Here is a 21,150-nt window from a genome sequence, read left to right on the forward strand (position 1 = left end):
ACTCCTTTAAATAATATTTTTATAATAGTCATTTAAGAGTTGCCATGGACACCATGGTAGGCTAGGATTGTGCCAAATTGTTAATCAAACGGGATGAAAATGGATCTTCCGTGTCTACCCTGCAAGTACCCTAGACTTTCATAAATGGCGCACTGCTGGTTGAAAAGGGACTATCCTTTGCTTTTTCAGGAAATTCTGTGACCCTTCAAGCTTTACCGAATCTCCTTCTTTTTAATACACAGTGTACATTTCCTCCTCCATGTTGTTAGCAAGATGATAGCTTGCAACAACATAAACCAACATGCTCCTACAGTTCTTTCTAAAGTTCCTTATATTCCACACCCACTCAATATTTCTTCTTTACATCCATTCCACCAATATAAAACTTTACAGAAGACTACATTCTCTGGATCAAACTGAGAAACACCACTGAAGTTTCACCCATTTATCCCAGCAGATGATTTGGTCTAAGAATGAATACTTTAATACTAGAGTACTATGGATACATTATGAACAGATTTTTATGATTACCTTAGACTGCAACTCCTCCTTTTTTTGTAGAAGCATTCGTATGTTGGACAGTGTAACAGAGTATATGGTGAAACCTTCCAATTTATAAATTTTGCTAAATGGCTTTGGAGCAATTTACAAATTAATCTATGGCCCCATCCTGCATTCTTGTTCATCCAAGTTGTCCCAGCCAGTGAAGTCAATGCACTACTCATGAGAGTAAGGTTGCAGGAGTGGATCCGATTCTTAAATTGGCTATTGATTGGTTATGACTGAACAGGAATTCTCACCTTTTCATGACTAATTATATTTGCATTGTATACTTTTTACAAAGACTCTGAATGCCCATAACACAATGTGATGTGGAAGATGACGATACGTAGTAAAAACGGTCACAGTCGTTCTCTAATTCCCTCTTCAAGGACTATACCACTGAATACAATAGAAAGCTCGATCACATTTAACTTTATCAAATTGCTTATCCATATCTAGGTCACTTGCCCAGGATTTCATATGCATGTAGAGGACTATTATTTATTGCCTCCTTTTCAGGAAACAGATACCTTGGGGAAATGGGGGGACAGCTGGCAAATCTATTCTGAGCCTGCCCTACAGCAGTAAAAAAGCAGTTCTCCAATCAGATGGTTTCCCTCTTCATATCCCATCATCATGATTTCCAAGACTTCTCATCCGGTGCCCTCCAAGGGCAGTAGGCTGTCTGCTACCCAGAGCAGCTGACCCCAGACTCACTGCTTGCCTTAGTTCCCCTCAATTCGTGTATTCAATGATAGATGTAGCTTCAGGCGAGTCTCTGTCCCTTTCCAGGTGTGCATCGTTTGACTCCGGGTTTGTACCCTGTCCGATGCTGACACGACGCTGTTGGCAGTGCTCATTCAGCCCCCTCACAGGAGCAAGTCTAACCATTGTTACGTCACGTGGCCAGAGTGAGGCCAAGGTGCCCCCCTCCCTGCCCGCTGGGGGGGGGTCCTGCTCGCCCCCCCGTCTCCACACAGCGCCCGGCCCCGCTGGCAGGGGGCGCTGAGGAGACACGCTGGGCGCGCCCCCGCCTCCGGCCCAGCCCCGCGCTCGCTGCCCCGCGCCGGGCGCGCCCCCTCCCCCCGGCCGGCGGCGCCTGCGCGCCGCGCCGCTGTTTGTTGTGGGGCCGGCCTGTCTCCGGCACTAACATGGCGGCCGGGCAGGGAGGCGGCGGCGGCGGCGGCGGGCTCGGGCTCCCCGCTCACCTCACCCTGTCCTACCCCACCGGGCCCTACTGGGGCGCGGCCGCGCTGCCCCAGCCCCACACGGGGCGCAGCCTGGACCGGGCCCTGGAGGAGGCGGCTGGCTCGGGCATCCTCGGCCTCAGCGGCAGGAAGCTCCGCGACTTCCCCGGCGGCGGCTACGACCTGAGCGACACCACGCAAGCAGGTGCGGGGCCCGGGGCGGGGCGGGGCGGGGCGGGGCCCGGCCCGGTCGGTGGGGGGCTGGGGGCTGAGCGTGTGCAGGGGGGAGATGGGCGGGGGCTGGGGCACATAAGGGTATGTCCATGGGGAGGGGGTTGGACTGGGGGGGTGGGAGATATGAAGGGATGTCCATGGGGGAGGTTGGGGGCTGAGGGGTTGTGTGTGTGTAGGGGGGAGATGGGTGGAGGTGGGGTGGGAGAGGAAATGGACTGGGGCGGGGGCTGGGGCACATAAGGGTATGTCCATGGGGGGGGGTTGGACTGGGGGGTGTAGCGGGGGAGATATGAAGGGTATGTCCATAGGGGAGGTTGGAGGCTAGGGGGTTGTGTGTCTGTGTGTGTGTAGGGGGGAGATGGGTGGGGGTGGGGGACAGAGGAAGGGTGGGGGCGGGGTGGGAGAGAAAATGAACTGGGGCGGGGGCTGGGGCACATACTGGTATGTCCAGAGGGGGTTGGACTGGGGGGGGGTGAGTGTAGCGGGGGAGATATGAAGGGTATGTCCATGGGGGAGGTTGGGGGCTGAGGGGTTGTGTGTAGGGGGGAGATGGGTGGAGGTGGGGTGGGAGAGGAAATGGACTGGGGCGGGGGCTGGGGCACATACTGGTATGTCCATGGGGAGGGGGTTGGAGTGGGGGGTGTAGCGGGGGAGATATGAAGGGTATGTCCATAGGGGAGGTTGGAGGCTAGGGGGTTGTGTGTGTGTGTGTGTGTAGGGGGGAGATGGGTGGGGGTGGGGGTGGGGGACAGAGGAAGGGTGGGGGCGGGGTGGGAGAGAAAATGGACTGGGGCGGGGGCTGGGGCACATACTGGTATGTCCAGAGGGGGTTGGACTGGGGGGGTGGGGGGGTGTAGCGGGGGAGATATGAAGGGTATGTCCATGGGGGAGGTTGGGGGCTGGGGGGTTGTGTGTGTCTGTGTGTGTGTAGGGGGAGATGGGTGGGGGTGGGGGACAGAGGAAGGGTATGTCCCTGGGGGTGGGGCAGGGGGTTGAATGTGCGTAGTGGGGAGATGGGCGGGGGTGGGTGCTGGGGGGAGGTGTGTGTAGGGGAGAGATGGGGTGGGGGCTGGGGGACATAGGAAGGGTATGTCTGGGGGGGGCTGGGGGGGTTGTGTGTGTGCAGGGGGGAGATGGGGTGGGGGCTGGGGGACAGAGGAAGGGTATGTCTGGGGGGGACTGGGGGGGTTGTGTGTGTGCAGGGGGGAGATGGGGTGGGGGCTGGGGGACAGAGGAAGGGTATGTCCCTGGGGGAGATGGGGTGGGATTGCGCTTTGGGTAGGACGCAGGCAGTCGCTTATTTTGCTATCTCAATAACCAGTGCTGAGTGTTGTGGCTCATTTGTCCCGTTTTGGGGGCTCTGGTCCCGTTTTGGGGGCTCTGGCCCCATCAGGGTGTCACGTCCCTCGTGATGCAGCATTGTTGCTTGGGATTTTCCAAAATGCCCCTTTCCCTTTATGAGTAAGGGGCATGGTGTGCACACATCGCATCCTGCCTGTAACTACAAACTGTGTGCAGATCAGGACTGAATGTATTCACCATGTTACTAAATACAGATGTGGGAAACTAGACCACCAAATTTATCTAGACTCTCTTAAAATGTGAGGTGAATTGGAGGTATTTGCTTCTGTATAGTCTCTAGACAACCTGGTTTCTATTTATAAGCGATGCGGGGGCGGGGGGGGGGAGTGGGTCTATTGTGTATTTTTACACTCTTAGTTTTGAATTTATTTGCTACTGGACTGGTCACTGAACATGAGTTAATTAGGGTAGAATGGTAAAATGAAATATATTAACTGAGGTCTGATGTATTTTGTTCAAAAGTAGTAAGGGTTTTTTACATATATTAGTAGGAAAGGGAAAGTGATATTTGTTTCTTTTTTTCCATGGGGTTGTGGGTAATTGGCTTATCATTTTGAAAGAAAGAGTCTGCCCATTGTAGTGCTTTCATCCATCTGTGACAATTCTGTGCTCCTATGGTTCATCAAATACTTATTCTTTGTTAGTCTTTGTTGTGGACTGCATTTTGTGTGTTGGGTTATCGGCAATCTTGTTCAATAAGATCACCATCTCTCTCTTTTTTTTTTTAAATGATTTGTGAAGGCCAGCTAAGAAACTGGATATTTGGAGTATCCAGCAGTAGGTCTGTTAATGGTTTTATTCTCTGGCACATGTGGTATATTTGCATGTGCTATGCAGAATGTGGATAGGCAAGAGTGCTTTAATTGTCTTACAATGGATACACAAGATTAATTTAAAAATGGGTTATGGAGTGATAGCTCTACATTTTTCTGTTTAAAAAAAAAAAAAGAGGGGAGGTATAAAATGTGCTTATCAACACACTAAGCATTTCTATGTGTAAATACTCAACAGTGAAAATATAAATGAGGAAATGGATATAGTGAATCTTAATAAAAGATTTCTTCTGTCTTGCATTCTGTTCATCATGGGTCTATACATTTAATGGGTATACATTGATCATAAGATACCACTGAAACTGTTTTGAATGTATACAGTAATTAAAATACAAAGTCAACACAATTTTGTGTAAATTAATAACTCTCTGACTCTTTTGTCAGAATGCCAACATGACCTGAGTGATTTATATTACTTTAGTGCCTACAGACACTAATCGTAATTGAAGCTTCAACATGTAAGATATTGTGCAAATACATACAAAGAGGTCCCTGCCACAAAGAGATGTATGTGCTTTTATGGCACCAAGAAATTTGTTCAAATAATTAGTAATATTGGCAAATGGCACCTTGAGTCTTCTGCTATTTGTATATAGAGTAACTGGTTTAATGCAGGACCTACTAAAGAATTAATCCTCAAACCATATAGGTTGTAGTTCAACTCCTATACAGATCTTTCTAAAAGTTGTTTGTAAACAAGAACTTTGTAGTTTTGTTGTGTTGATTTGGTTTTTGGAGTTATCTAATCTGGTTCTTTTGACTGGTGAGTGAATTTTTAGTATTCTGTGAGTGCATCAAAAGTTGTTACTTACAGATTTTCTCTAAAGAAGCATTAGATTCTTGTTTCAGAGTAGCAGCTGTATATATATGTTCCATTCTATATGCATCCGAAGAAGTGGGCTGTAGTCCACGAAAGCTTATGCTCTAATAAATTTGTTAGTCTCTAAGGTGCCACAAGTACTCCTGTTCTTCATTAGATTCTTGGATCAGATTTGCATTATTGTTACACTATTTGTATTTATTTACAGGCATTTCTATGGCACTTAACACTATTAATAAATTAGCTTCACATCACAACATGCCTGTGAAGCAGGGAAGCATTAATCCTCATCTTGTACATATGTAATTTGAGGTACAGTGGTTCTGGTTAAGATTGCTCACTGTTTTGTTGCCTCGGTTCTTAGTTATTCATCTTGAGACATTCTTCCAGCAGTGCTGAGCACCCACAGGTCCTGTAAAAGTCAATGGTAGTTGCCTGTGCTCAACATGTTGAAAATTCAGACCCAAAGTGTTTCAAGATGGGCATGCAAATAAATGCTGTTTTTGAAAATTTGGCTGTAAGTGACTGACATGCACCAGGTTTGTGGTGGAGCTGAAAACAGGACCCTAGAACTACTACTATAGCTTCAGGGTTATGTGCCTTAACCACAACAACATCCTTCCTCCCTAGAGACCAATGTCTGTTTACTGAGTTGGAAGTACTTCTGGTTCACATTTCATAAAATGTCTATTGAATTAAGTGTAAATCAATTGTGACACACAGTTGCTCATTTAAACTTGAACTGAATTGTCCTATCCAGAAAGGGGATGTGGGTGAGAGGATGGGTGTGGGAGTGTTTCCCAGTTTGAACACTTCCCTTCCTCCAGTTTATTTGTGTGGTCTCCTGCGTATGCTGAAGTTTTAAATGCCTTACTAAACCATGAGTTGCAAGTGTTGTAGCAAAGGCCTGTGGCATCTTATCGCATCTCATTATATTATGTGGCAAAACTTATTTCCGGCAATCATCTTGCAGCAACAGTAATCTGGCCCTTTAACTCTGATTATGCATCTGTCAAATCCTTTAAACTGGAGAATCTATGTAAATTGGAGAATATCCAATAGGAAATGCTCTGAGACCAAACTAACTACAGTCTTGAGGCCCACATCCTCTCATTGTGTGGGCACTGTTAAGTCAGATGGGAATTAAGCATACAGGTCTATTACATCACTGACTTCTTGATTTGGCCAAGAAATGAGTTTTTTTCTTTCTTTTTTCTTTTTTTAAAATCTACTAGCAGATTGACACACAGGCAGTGTCTCTTACGTTTTTGCTTTTTAACTTTTGTGATCTTAGTCATTTTAAAAAATCATGTGAATTTGATGCTTGTGAAAGGTGCCATGTTGACTACCCTTGAAACTAACGTTCTCTATACACAGAACAGGGACCACATAGGAAGCAGATTTGCAAGTATCCGGACATTGCCGCACCAAACTTCAGCCCTAATTTATTTTTTCTTCAGGTATTAAAAATATGCCTATAAGCACCTATCCAGTACTATGGATGCCCGTCCTGTAGACAGAGGACTAACCACAAGTTTATTCACCTCAGCTGCTACCCTCCTCCACAGCCTTAACAAAGAGAGAGGTAAACGATGGGCTTTGTAGTGTGCCTGCCTCAAAAGTGTGTCTGATATGGAGAGGTGGTCCTCCGATGTGACAGTGAGGCTGAAACATCCTATCTTTTGATTCGTTGACAGTCTCAACAGAGACATCAACAAGCATACCTAATTTTGAAGGGTGTATCATTGTCTGATGCTCCTGACATTATTTGACCCAGATATTTCATGTTTATCTGGCCCCTTTTAGATGGATCAATTGACGTTCTCTCACATAATGCAGATACGTTTACACCCAAAGAGAGTTGTTGTGGGGATGTTAGTTTGATGATTTACATCATAGTCATCTAACCAAATTGTACCTTCTTGAATGAAATAGAAGTGTGGTTTGTTTGGTTTTTTTTTTTTTTTTTTTTTGATGGTATTGACATTGATAAGAATGGTGGCAGGTAACTGACTGGCTGCCAGATACTAAGAACTCAAAGAATCTGTTACTTTAGAACCAGAAACTGTTCCGTAATTTGTTGAGTCTCGATTTTATTGTAGAAATTGAGTGAGGTGCATCTGAAGTAGAGAATGTGATTGCAAACTGAAGAACATCTGTGTCTTCAGTAAGAATCTGCAGATCTTAATACACGTAAATTAACCTTACAAAGCTGAAGCATATTATGTTGGTGCATTTCTTGCTCATGAAAGGTGCCGGACTAAAAGTTCTGAAAAAAGAAGAATAGTTACAACATAAACAGGAATGGAAGCTTCTCTACAATGCCTGCCTGCCAGTGTGTCTCCTACCCCTATTTTGGGGACTACTCTGAGGTAATTACTCATTCATTCTATCCAGTCAATCCTGGGCTTATCTAAAAGATGGCCACTGAGGTTGCCAACTGCAATGCTTCTTGGAGTGATATGGACCTCCGTCCTTTAGGAATTGGACTGAAACCTTCAACTAGGCTTCTCTTAGATGTAGCCTGTGTTTGTACCAGTGACCTAGAGACAAAATATTTAGTTCTGATCTATTCCTTTTACCTAACTTAAAATTTATATTTCCTTGACTTGCCCTACCAAATGGACTATCAGTTTTTTTAGAACAGCATTCCAAGATGGCATTTTACTAGTACGCTTTAAAAAGCTCATTTTATAAAATTCCCCAAATTTCCACAGTTAAATATTATAAATGTACCCTATTGGAAACATGAAACAAATTCCAGTGTTTTGTCCATATTCATTTCCTATTATCCTAGAACAGAATCTCTTTACCTCATGTTTTCAGAATTAATGCATGTGTAGATAACTTAAAATATATACTAAAAACTTCTTTAGCAGTAACTTGCAGATGGGAATAAAGGTATTGCTATCCTGGATCAGACTCTAGAGATAGTCCAGTATGCTGTCTGTCAGTGGCCAGTAACAGCTGCTTCACAGGAAGGTGTAGAACCCTGCAAATGTGGGTTAATCTGGCACCCATATTAGATATTGCCTTGCTTTCTAATAGTTGGAAATTGTCTTAAGTCCTAAAGAATAAGGTTTAATATCCCTTCCAAAATTTTTGTTATAATTATGACAACTCTGGATATTCTTGTTGTCCATATACATTTCTAGTCCCTCTTTGAATCTTGCTAAGTTCATGGCTTCAATGACTTCATCTGTCAGAGAGATCCACAGTTTTATTGCACATGTGAAAAAGTATTGCCTTTCCTTGGTTTTGAATTTCCACACTTTTTTAATTTCATTGAAAGTGTGCCCCTTGTTCTTGTGTTGCTAGATGGAAAGAAGAGATGTCTATCTTCTGTAGCTTTGATTATTTTATATACTTTTATCATGTCCTTTATGTATTTTTTTCTAAAGTAAACAACCTTTCTTCATAGAAGAATTTGTCCATGTCTTTGATCATTCTTGTTATCTTTCTGCAATATCCGTCTTGAGATGGGCTGATCAGTACTGCTCAGAGTATTCCAAATTAGGCTGCAACCCTGATTTATAGAAAAGCATAATAATTTTTTTCTGTATTAGTCAGCTTTCTGTTGCTTATGCAGCCTACCATCCTGCTAGCTGTTTTAACTGCAGCTGCATAATGAGCAGTGGTCTTCATTGAGCTGTCCATAGTGATGCCTAGGTCTCTTTACTGAATGGTTACAACCAATGTAGAACCCAGGATGGTGTATAAGTAGTTTAAATTTTTGCCTACAGTGTGCATTACTTTACATTTGTCAACACTGAATTTAATTTGCCATCATGTTGCCCATACACCTAGCTTGTTTAGGTCTCTCCAAATTCTTTGCAATCCTTTCTGGTTCTGACAGCTAAAGAACGCTGTCAAATGCAAATTTTGCTACCTCATTACTCACTCCTATTTCAGATAGTTAATATATATACAACATCGTAAGACCTAGGTGAGAACCTGGAGGCCCCTGCTGCTAACCTTACGCCTTGATGAAAACTGACCATTCTGTTGTCTTTACTTTGACTCTTTGATCCATGAGGACTTAGCTGCTTGTGAAGAATTTTGTCAAATGCCTTTTGAAAGCCTGAGTAAATTGTCAACCAGTTCTTTTTATCCATAAATTTATTGACACACTCAAAGAATTCCAAGAGATTAGTGAGATACTATTTCCCTTGGCAGAAGCTGTGCTGGTTAGACCATGATCTTCCAGGTGTTTTAAGTTTATTTTTTCAGTTGTTCCATATATAGATGTAAGACTTACTGGTCTGTAATTCCATGATTCACCTCTATCCTTTTTTAAAATATAGGTACATCGTCTGCTACTTTCCAGTCCTTTGGAACAGTAGCTGCTCTTGGTTAGAGGTTACATATTTTTCTTAGCCATTCAGTCACTTCATACTTTTGGATTCATGCTGGGCCTGGTGACTTGTTGCTTTTTAAATGATCAGATTGCTTCAGTACATCATCTTCTGACACTGCAGTCTTTGATAGTACCTCACCTCTATTACTAGAAAATTACAGGTCTGGGGTAGGTATCTCCTCAACATCCTTTGAAGACTGACGCGAAGAAGTCATGTAGCTTCTCAGCAATGTCCTTACTTTCCTTAATTGCTCCCTTTAACCCGGGGTGATCCAGCTGATCACCCAGTATGATACTGATAATTCCAAATCTCTAATTTTTTTTTATTATTTTTTATCTCTGTTTGATGTAGAAAACTTGTTTGTTTTGGACAGTGCCTGCCATGTTGGAGTTTGTAATGGGACTTTGGGAGGAGAGGTCCACACTAGCAGATCCCAATTAAGAATCAGATCTTTTTTCGAACAAAGTCAGTGTTGATATCTCATCACCAGCCCAGTGCAGTTGCTTAAAATGAAGTTGCATATTGAAATAGCTGGAACCCAACACTCCACACACCTTTATTTAAATATCTTAGTGCAGATTGATTTTTAGGAGGCGGAAGCCCATGTTCTGCTGTGTATGTTTCACTCTCATTGAAGGCACATGTCAGAGAAACAGGTGTGAATGACTGAAGAGAATTGGAGGATTAAACATGTGAATAACTGGTTCAGAAATACTGGTGTGTGTGTGTGTGTGTGTGTGTGTGTAGAAATAATGGCAGTGGACATTGGAAGACAAAATAATTTTGATGATTATAACACCTAATTACTTCTGCTACAAAGCCTGTCCTAATGCATTAGCACATTTAAACAAAAGTTTAAATTTTTCTCTAATAGGACCAATATTAGGTGGAGGTTCAAAGCAGGAAGAAATTTCAGTGAACACTGTAATAAAATATTGTTAAGTGACGTGTTCTTGTCAGCGTTCTAATATTTAGCACAACAGTGTGTACAGGCCTCCAAATCTGACTGTGGCAGTTTTACAATATGACTGGATTACCCCCTTGTACCCAGACCGGTTCAGGGGAGATTTTCTCCCCAGCGCTTTGGGGAAAGTAGAACCTAAGTGGTGCCTCCGGCCTTGGTGGGGAGGGGGAAACTGCAGGAGGAACCAGGCTGAGACTTCAGCTTGTGGAAGCAGCTGAAGTAGCAGCCAAAGCCAGGGACTTTGGATATTCAGAGAAATTAGACACCCAACTTCCACTGACCATCATTAGGCTTTGGGAACTTACTGCTCACCTGTGCCTTTGAAAATCTCATACTTAGTTCTTGACTATGTTAAGTGTTGTTTAACTTATGTGCCTACCTGAAAAGTCTTGTATAAATTTGGTTAGTGCTGTGTTAACTATGTGAGGCAAAGTCTCAACTTTATTTGTCATAACACTAAAATAGGTTAAATTTTAATTGTTTTCTTAACTCGGGCAAAATTTAGGAAGGATGTAGAGCTCTCTTCTTTCTTGGCACCCATCCCCAATATTATTTAACTATTGTGTTTATTTAGTTTTAACCTTAAAATGATATTGTCAGAGCTCAAAACTTAACAAAAGCAATGTTAGATACTATATTGCCTCACTCCCCCTCTGTTCCCCCCCCCCCCAATCTCCAAGTTCTGTTTTCTAATTTGTTTTGGAGGTTTCCTTTGTCTCTCTCTCTCTCTCCTGCTGCTTTGTTACCAGCACATATGACAGGGAAACACTCATGCCTCTCAGCGGCTACTGGTGAATATATGCAGGAGCAGAGTGTGTCTCTGTTGTGCATGTCACCACGGCCTGACTGAACATAAACTTAGGAATTCCCCCTTTCTCCAATTCATCTTAGTTTTTTCTTTCCAGTTCCCTCACTGCAGGCAGGAGTTCTACAGGGGAGTACCCAACTGTCCATTTTCTCGACTCTTCCTCTGAGTCCATGCAGAAGTTGTGTAGTGGGGGAGGGAAGAGACGTATCCTCCTAGTCACCCTTCTTTCTTCCTTGCTCATTCACAGGCATTTGGGAGAGACATGCATCAGTTTTCTCTGATTCTTGTAGGGCATACAGAATCATCTTATTTTAAATGTACAGATTTGTGAATTAAAGATTTCCCTCCCTTCTCCCCCCCCCCCCCCAATAAAGTTACATATCCAGATAAATGCTGTAATTTCAGCAGCTTCACTTCTGCCGAAATACTAGTTAAACACACACTTACAGGGCCCGGGGGAAGTATGTGCAAGTGAACTTCCCCATAGAGGAAGCTTAGGAGTAATATCGATATGATGATTGAGACAAGGAACTGAAACTGATCAGTAACACAAGTGAAAATTGCTCTACATGAACTGCTGTCATATGTGCAAACTGAATAGAAAAACTATTTTTCTTTGATAAGCTTTAAATTTTATTAATCAGGAATGTTATTCTTATATTAGTACATGGAATGAAGAAAAAGTTAAGATAATGTAATTTTGGTTGACTGGCTGGACTTCTACTCCTTTGTTGCTTAGGCACTTGTAAAACTGTCTCCTGTGTTCTTTTTAATTGGACGGATCAAACTGATTTACTAAGGTGTCATGAAAATTTTTTCTGTGAGTTTGAAAGTTTTTCTTTGTTTGGGAACTATTCTGTGTAGGCTAACAAGCAAAAATACTAAGTGTAACTACAGTAGATTGCATTGCAATGACAAATTTGGAATTTAATGTGCTTTAGCTTCATTCTAATTACCCCTTTATTCATATCTGAATCAGTGCTGACGGACTGACATTTCTTTTAAAAACAAAGCAGAAACCCTTTATGTGAAGTGCTTATGCACAGCCCTACAACAACCATCTACTTTGTGTTCATAAAGTGTTCTCATTATACAACTTCTTCCTATTTGTGGACAATAGCACGAAATTTCGCAGTCCAGCTCTCCTACCTACTGTTACAGAGAATTAATATAATTATTTTTTTCTTCCCAAAGCATGTTTGTTTCTGTTCCAGGTCATTTTATTCCATTTTAAAAGCAATATTGAACTAACATAAACTGAATACTAAAAGAGGGTAGAGAAAGCAAACTGTACTTCTGTTACATTCAATTCCATTTCGTAAAAGTTATATGTATCCTTAGATAAAAAGCATTTCAAATACTCTCAAATAGAACACTTAACAGAAAACAAATCACAGTATTATTGGTTCTGAACTCTGATCCCGAAGGCTGTGTACTGGCAAATGAAGCTCCCCTTTCAGCAGACTTGTGCCTGCACTGAGTGGCCAATAGGTGTTGCCTTACATCCGTTTTTTCTCATAGAACATCAAAACTGAGACCAAAGAATCTCCGACTTTTCCAAAGTGCCTATCACTACAGTATCTAAGCAGTCGGATACAGAAAAACACACCCAAGCACAATGGAAAACAGCTTTGCAGTGACTATATTCTGTGTATTTGGGCTCAGATAAAAGGATCAATGCAGTGTCATTCTCAATAATGTTACTGTATGAAAAAATATTTATGTAGTTGTTTGGAGGCAGAGGATAATGCAAAAACAAGTTTTAAAATCTTGACGGGATCCTTCCCTCCCCACCATCCCTTTGGGAGTCTGTCTGGTATGCTAGTATGGATTTCTGAGTTAAGGAAAAACTTATTCTGAAATTTCAGTCTGCTTGGATGTTCTCTGAAGAAATGTCATAATACTCTACTTTTTGAGCTTTCTGTGGTTTACTTGTCTTTTTGTATTTTAATTCAGCCAACTTTCATAGCTGGCTCTCAATTTAGGCAGATACTGCACTTTATAAAATACACCCAAGGATGATTTAACAGATGTACTAGCCTTTTTCCTAGCTAGTAATTCAGAACACCCATTGTCCTGGATGCTGTACGAAGATGTACAAAGATTTGATTCCTTCCCCCATGATTTTACAGTCTGGCCTGACTATTGAAGATCTGCCGAATGTAAGCACTATGGATTTCAGAAAGATACCTTTTCATTTCAGTTATTTTATGAAAGCAGTGAGCATCTCCGAGTCCAGCATAACACTTGCTCATCAGATCTAAGCTTCAGATCACTGAAGCCTTCTGATCAAACAAAGGTTTTTCAGGTTACGCACCATAAAAAGATAGTTGAAAATTTTGGATTTTCGTTTATACTCTGCTACCAAATCTTCTTAAAGCATGGGTAGGCCCAGATGACTGTGTGGTTCTGATTGTGCTTAAAATCATATTAGCATAATTCATGTTAATATAAAATAATTACAGAAATAAAACTAGGTCTTTTAAAATACAACAGACAAATTAGTCTGTTTTCTGAAGCTCACCATTCCAAGCAGCACCAGGAACAGCCTGCTAGTACAAAATTTGAAGTCTGGAAAAATGAGAGAGTACACTTTTAATTTTTTAATGCAATGTTGAATTAAGTCAAAACAAAGATGAACTAAGTTAAATTTATGAAAGATTGAAACGTGAAAGTAAGATTATTATGAACCTGTTTTGATAAATTCTTGATTTAAACATTTATCAGAAAACACACATTCTTGGCTATAGTAACTGGGATACTGTAGAAACTTAAACTGAATAAAAGATGGGCCTAATGTCTGAAAAATCAGATGTACCCAGTACCCCTCATTAAAATTGAGCAAAAGAAAATCTGAAAAGAGCTCTTGCCTCCCAAACGGATAACTAGAAGTGGAAGGGAAGCTACTTCTGAACGCTACTAGAAAAGTTGGATATTTTTTCTCTGTATATTACCAATGCATTGAATCAGCGCTTGAAAAATCCACTTGCTACTAGTGACTAGGCAGCTTGCAGTGGCAAATATGAGGACCTACAACAAATTCTGTCAAGTGTAAACTCTCTTTCCTTACCAAAGTATTCTTTGTCCTTAAAGTTGTGGAAGAAACCTTCCAAATATGAACAAATGCAGAAGTGTCTCCCGCAGCTTCTAAAAAGCTCCACGGTCTCTGCAGGGTTTTTTTTTTTTTTTTTTAAGCAGCAATAGAATGAAATTTAACAACTTTGTACAGTTTTTCCATTACTGTTCAGAACTGTGACCATTAATGAAATTGACTAGAGTCATGCTAGTGTTTTCTGCTGCTGTTTGGGACAAAGATGAGTGGAGTAATTCCAGCACTTGCCCCAAGACAGCTAGAGGGAGATAGAACTGCATAGGCCATCACCTCACTTACAGCAGCCCTGAGACTCTGGGGTTGGTGAGAGAAAGTGGTCAGTCTTCCCTTCTAGCAGCCAAATGACGTGTTTGGGGGAAAAAGGGGTTCAAATTTGAGACCTTAGCAGATGCTTTTCCAAAAGATAGCACCTACTCTTCCTGGCATCTGGGGCTTGGTCTTTGTCTAAAAGCATTGCCCAATGAGATCACAGTTGAAGTCACTTACCTGTGCAAAATGAGTGATTGGTAAAATTTTAAAGCCTCCTCATATTAAATGTACTTTGACTAACATTAATATGTTTTAATATCAACAGAACTTATATAGGTTGTTTTTATTTAAGAAATAACTGAAGAAGGCACCATTAACAAACTCAAAAGCATTTAGTTCCAGAAGAAAGTCTAACCTAAGTTGACATCTCATGTAAATTATCTCACGTAGTTGTGCAATATTACTGTAGCTATGAGACCTTTCTTCCTATAATCCTGTCTCTTCATTAGTAAAGTTAAAATTTCACCAGTGAAATCTTTTATTCTCTGGAATTTGTAAAATTTAATGTGGGCAGAGCATTAGACATTTGTCTCAGTAGTAAAGTTTCTATGAATTGGCAGTTGAACAGTTCTTATTTTCTTTCTTTCCTGTTTTATGATTGAAGATAGACATTTCCTGAAAAAAGCCAGTTTGGTTGGATAAAGGTGAAAATGCAATGTCAGTCTTTCATTAACGGTCTTCTGTAGAAGACTAGAAATAAAATGTATTCTTCAAATCTTCCTTTATTACAATGCCTGATAAATAACTCAACATGAACAGATTGAATCTGCAAAAAGCAACGGGGGTCCTGTGGCACCTTTTAAGACTAACAGAAGTATTGGGAGCATAAGCTTTCGTAGGTAAGAACCTCACTTCTTCAGATGCAAGACTTGCATCTGAAGAAGTGAGGTTCTTACCCATGAAAGCTTATGCTCCCAATACTTCTGTTAGTCTTAAAGGTGCCACAGGACCCTCTGTTGCTTAATTCTAGAAGTGTTTGAATAGCCTCCAGATTGCACAGGTAAGAGTAAAAGTTGCTTCTTCTCACCTGCTAGTTGCACTGATTCCTTAGGATTTTGCTTCAGTGGCCTATTTCAACAAATCTCAATTCAATATTCAAGCCTTATTAAAAAAAATTTTCAAATACTTGAGACTATCAGGGCAAGTCAAAGTGATATCACTGAATCATTTTTAAAAAAATACTATCAAAGCCCCACCAGCTGATGCTTTTCAGATTCTGTTTTACATGTATTAGTGTAGTAATCATACCCTGTATATTTTAATTCGGCACAAATGTGCCAGTTAGTAATTTACATACTACAAGGTATTTTATGAACTGACAGCATCTTTTGTTCTTTTAGAACAAATGATTTATTTAGGGAGCCTGTAAACAATGAATTTTAAAGGCCTTTCACGTATAACTAGTTTTTCCAGATGGTACCTGTCAAATTACCTTTTTATTATTTTTTTCAATCTAATTTTGGATAGTGTTCTGTTTAAATGTATTCATCTAAAGAGCGGCAAAGCTGTTTTTTGGCGACACTAAGAATGAAGTCCTGTTCACATTAGTTACATGGTTTCCAGTTTCAAAATTAGCACTTACGTTTAAATTTTTGAAAACAGTCGATGGAGGTAGTGGAAATAATTTAGCATCCGTAAATATCAAACTGAAAGGAAAATTTACTGTGAGATGAAGTTATTGGACAGCCTGGCTTCAGAGAAGTTAGCGCTCTGTAGGCATTGTGCATTTGAGCAAGTCTTTAAACGCTTCCTGGCCTCTTGGAAGCAGCCTACCAGAAAACAAGGGTTTACAGCCTTTAGTTGAAAAGGCTTATGCTGTAGGCCCATGTGGAACGTTTTGCCTGCCGTACACATTGCTTAACTGCTTTCATCTCACTTAGATTAGCTTCATCTGGGGCTATATGGCAGATATTTCTAGTTGTTATGAATGAATAGAAGGTTGACCAATGTGTCTGGTTTATTCAGGACCTGACACTGTGAACTTAGGAAGCTCCCCATGTTGAGGAATATCGGTGTGGTCTTGACAAAGAAAATGGTGGCTCATCTTAGCCACTCAGTACCTCTGACATCAAATTCCTTATCTGGAAGAATATTTTCCTTGATGGTGTGACATAATTTCATAGAGTAACTGAAATTCAGGCACTAATATCTGATCAACTTTATACCACATGCTGTAAGGATCAAGTGGTGCAGTGTACTCATCTGAGTTCTGCCTTAATAAGAGTATTTTGCTTTGGCAACAGTTTTCCCCATAACTGCATACCCATCTTGAGAAGGCCTTTTCCCATATACTTGATGTCAAAAGGCCCTCACAGGTCTCCTTGGAGAGGATTAACTCTTAAATTCCACTTGGCTTTGTATCATTTAACTGCAGTTCCTCAGGCAATTGTGATGACCTTAAAAGCTGTGTCACGGCTCATTCAATCTGAGGTAGAGTTATTGTTTCTATTGCAGTCATATGTAAAACAGCTGCATGGTTATGTGGTATGTTTGTAGAGCACTATTGATTGGATTTGGCCCCTGGTTTTTCAGTCCTGTCGACCCTGTTTCTGAAGTGGAGGGGTGGGGGCACAATTTGAACTTGCAGTTCAGTTGTTTTGGCATGGTGAAATATTTGAAAATTTTGGATTGTTAGAATGCACTGTACAGGCTGTTGTACTTTAAATAGTTTTGCACTCGCTTTAAAACTATTTTTACGTAATGTAGTGTTACTGGAACAATGTCAGTTTAGTCAGGGAGTATGAGTATATATATTAAGCGACAGAGTCCTGTGGCACCTTATAGACTAACAGAAGTATTGGAGCATAAGCTTTCGTGGGTGAATACCCACTTCATCAGACGCATGTGAGTGTATATATTTTATATAATAGCTTATATAGTGCTTTTCATGAGTATCTCAAAGGAGAGCAGTAACATTATCCTCATTTTACAGATGGATAAACTGGGGCATAGAGAGGCGAAGTGACTTAGCCACTGGCCTGCTAGGCAACCTTGGGTAAGCCAGCAATAGAACCCTGGTCTCCTGGGTCTCAGTCCAGTGGTCTTTCCACTAGACCACACAGCTTTCTCAAATCTTGAAATAAAGGAATAGATCAAGGGTCGGCAACCTTTCAGAAATGGTGTGCCAAATCTTCATTTATTCATTCTAATCTAAGGTTTCACGTGCCAGTAATACAGTTTAACGTTTTTGGTGGTCTCTTTCTATAAGTCTATAATATATAACTAAACTATTGTATGTAAAGTAAATAAGGTTTTAAAAATGTTTTAAGATGCTTCATTTAAAATTAAATTAAAATGCAGAGTCCCTCAGACCTGGGCAGTGTTGAGTGCCACTGAAAATCAGCTCGTGGACCACCTTTGGCACGCGTGCCGCAGGTTGCCTACCCCTGGAATAGATGAAAATTTAAGCATCCTATCCAGTAAAACCTGATGATCTTAGTTTGTGATAACCTTTGTATATCTGGTTGTTGTGTGGGGTTGAATGGATGAGAAAGGAAGAATACAGCTGCAAATACAGTAGTTGATGTTTGGGCTACCTGCTGTGCATTTAGTGATTAAATAAGCTATGATGTTGATGGCTCTACAGTAGGTATAAATAGAGAAGCAGTGAGTAACTAAAACATCCTTAACTACCTTTAAATATTCATTGTACTTATTTCACATTTAATGAAAAAACAGCTTCTGAAATACCTGTGCACCTTCAAGAAATAAGTGTCATTAGCTAGCTCATGTCTTGCCGTTGGTTATGAGGATTAATTGTATTCTGTGAAATCATGTTATTCCTTAGATGGGTTTTTTGTACCTGCCGATCAGCCAGACTCATATTGGTGGGGATGATGACATTAATTTAAAGCTAATAATCTTACTTGAACCTGGAGCCAAATGTTCAGTTTTTAAAAGTGTATTACTAAGAACTAAATTGGCAAGTCTGTTGATATAATTATCTTATTCTAGAATTGTTGGTTGTTGCTGCTATTTTATCATGTTATGGTGGTGGTTAGGTGTCGAATGGGATTCATTGTGCTAGGCACTGTACAAACACAAGCGTAAGACAGTTCATGCCCCAAAGATCTTCCAATCCAAATAGACAAGACAGACAAAGGGGAGGAGAAAAGAATAGAACATGCATTGTTCACTACCCTTATAAGAGCAGTAAATGTCATGTTAGTTAGTTCTGACTTTGGCCTGTGAGGATTGGCCACTTGACAAGATGATTAGTACAGCACTGCAAGCGTTTACACTCACACCAGTGAGTCCTAGCCACTCCGCTGCAGCTGTTATTCCTCTCGGAGATGTGGAGTACCTGCAGCAGTGTACCCAGGGAGATACAGCGCTGCAAGTGCCCTGCCAGTGTGGACGGGGAGTGAGTTACAGCGCTGGGGGAGGCTTTACAGCACTGTAACTTGCAAGTGTAGCCAAGGCCTGAATACAGGAGTCTTTGCCAGCTCCCCTTAGGCCTTGGCTACACTGCCAATTCACAATGCTGCACTCGCTGTGCTCAGGGGTGTGAAAAAACACACACACACACCCCGAGCGCAGCGAGTGCAGCGCTGTAAAGCGCCAGTGTAATCAGCGCCTGCAGTGCTGCACGCTCGCTCACAGCACTGCAAGCTATTCCCCTTGGAGAGGTGGAGTACTCCACCTTTCCGAGGGGAATAGCTTGCAGCGCTGCGAGAGGGCTCTCGCAGCGCTGGCGGCGCAACTACGCTCGCGCTTCACAGCACTGTCGAGACAGCGCTGTGAATCCGCGAGTGTAGCCAAGGCCTCAGAATACAGTTTTAAAGTAGCAACATATCATGTGTTGTCTTTTGTTATTTTAAAACCTTCTTTCACTTACTAGCTTCTCTCTACTCTATACTTCTTTCTTGTAATAGATCCTGATGCGGCTGTAAAGTACTTTTAAAAAAAATTGTGTAATGGGATGGAGTTTATTTCCATTTTGGTAAGCTAATGACAGACTAATCTGTGAACTACTTTTAGCTAAAGTCATTGAACTGTTTTTTACCACTAATCTTCTGTATTGGTTTTATAAATACTTGTTTGATTAATGCTACAATATAAATTCATAAAGACCTCTAATGATTCTTCTTAAGGCAGATGTACCATGGACATGTCTTGCTATTCTAAATGCATACTTATAGAAGTTTCTATATCTGTATATGACTTATGGACTGATTCAGTTTAAGGACAATAGATTGAGTCTTGTCTTTAAATGTCTGCTGACCTCTCATCAACCACATTTTTTCCCTTGGAGAATGATGGTATTATTCACAATTTACTTACGTCATTCCTTTTAAAAAAGACAATTGCATAAAAACTGGGGCCTCTATTCCTCAGTGACAAGAAAAGATCTACTTCCTCTTTCCAAATTGAAATCATATCCTCTGACACTGAAGTTGGTTACTGTGGAAATGATTGACGTCACAAAAAGATGATTACGGCTTCAGTTTGGGAATGAGCAGCAGAAATGGATCTCTTCTGCAGAAACAACTATCCTGGTTTGGAGTAGACTGTGTTTATTTCCCTGGTTTACTATTACAGAGTATAACACAGTCAGTCAGTTTCTAAAGAAATGTTGTTCAGAGGCCTAAAAGATGTGTTAATAGCACTTTAAATTCTTTAGAAACTTGGCACTTTTCTGAGTGGTATGGGCACGGCTCTCTTTCTATTATTATTGCTAATCATACTAAAGAATGACGTTAGACACAAACTACACGTTGCTATTGATGAAGGTGTCCCCTCCACCCCCGTCCCCTATTGCTCTAGTGACCAGCACTTCTGAGATTTATCCTCTTTTCTTTTTACAGGGCATAATAATAGGGGGAAAATAACTGACAGTGGGAGTCTCTGGATATCTGGCAAGGGTTATGTAGGTATTTGTACCTCTTTTACAACAGCCGAAATAATGGAATAAAAGCTTAGAAAAAGTCCTGGATAACCCTGCCGAGGAAGCTTTAGTCTGCAATGATTGGATGCTGAGCTATGAGAGAGAGGATTCTCATTTTTGTTTTAATTCTTCATCCCTCTACTTAGAACAGTGGTTCCCAAACTTTAACAACCTGTGAACCCTTTTCACTAAAATTTCAAGTCTCGCGAACCCCCTCCTAAAAATGAATATTTCCAGGGATTTTCTCCTTTACCTGAGTATAAATTAGAAAAGCAGTGATCTTGGAAATATAAAATTTGTTTTTATGACATGCTTATTACACACTATTTTTTATTATTATTATTTATCATTAGAGTATTTTTATTACATTATGAAAATGGCAACACTCTTCCAAGATCTCACTTTTGTAGCTTGTATCACTTTGAATAAGCCTGTTATAAGCAGGAGCGGCGCCAGGGTTTTTGGCGCCCTAGGCGGGGGTCCTTCCACACACCCGGTCGTCGTCGGCAGTTTTGCGGCGGGGGGCTCCTTCCGCGCTCCCAGTCTTCGGGGCACTTCGGCGGCGAGTCCCGAAGCACGGAAGGACCCCCCACCGCCGAATTGCCGCCAAGGGTGGCAAAATGCCGTCCCCCCCCCCCCCCCCCAAATCCTGGTGCCCTAGGTGACTGCCGAGGTCGCCTAAATGGAAGCACCAGCCCTGGTTATAAGACAAGGCTTCTATATTTCATCCAGG

The 21,150-nt window shown here is 41.4% G+C and overlaps 1 protein-coding gene across 18 annotated transcripts in view; it reads left to right on the forward strand.

Annotated features, from left to right (window-relative positions):
- Positions 1 to 21,150, forward strand: part of LRCH2 (leucine rich repeats and calponin homology domain containing 2) — a 110,479-nt gene that overhangs the window by 18,888 nt on the left and 70,441 nt on the right. The window contains exon 1 of one of the 18 annotated variants that reach the window (XM_065556824.1): positions 1,611 to 1,935. The exons of 10 other annotated variants lie outside the window; for them this stretch is intronic. In XM_065556824.1, coding sequence (XP_065412896.1) covers positions 1,695 to 1,935 — 241 coding nt within the window. In that variant the 5' untranslated portion in view covers positions 1,611 to 1,694. Of the gene's footprint in view, positions 1 to 1,610; positions 1,936 to 6,982; positions 7,352 to 21,150 lie in introns of those variants that run through there. 7 more of the 18 variants (XM_065556820.1, XM_065556818.1, XM_065556828.1 and 4 more) reach the window with 7 other exon arrangements.

This window comes from Chrysemys picta, chromosome 9, assembly GCF_011386835.1.
Source record: "Chrysemys picta bellii isolate R12L10 chromosome 9, ASM1138683v2, whole genome shotgun sequence".
Lineage (NCBI taxonomy): Eukaryota > Metazoa > Chordata > Testudines > Emydidae > Chrysemys > Chrysemys picta.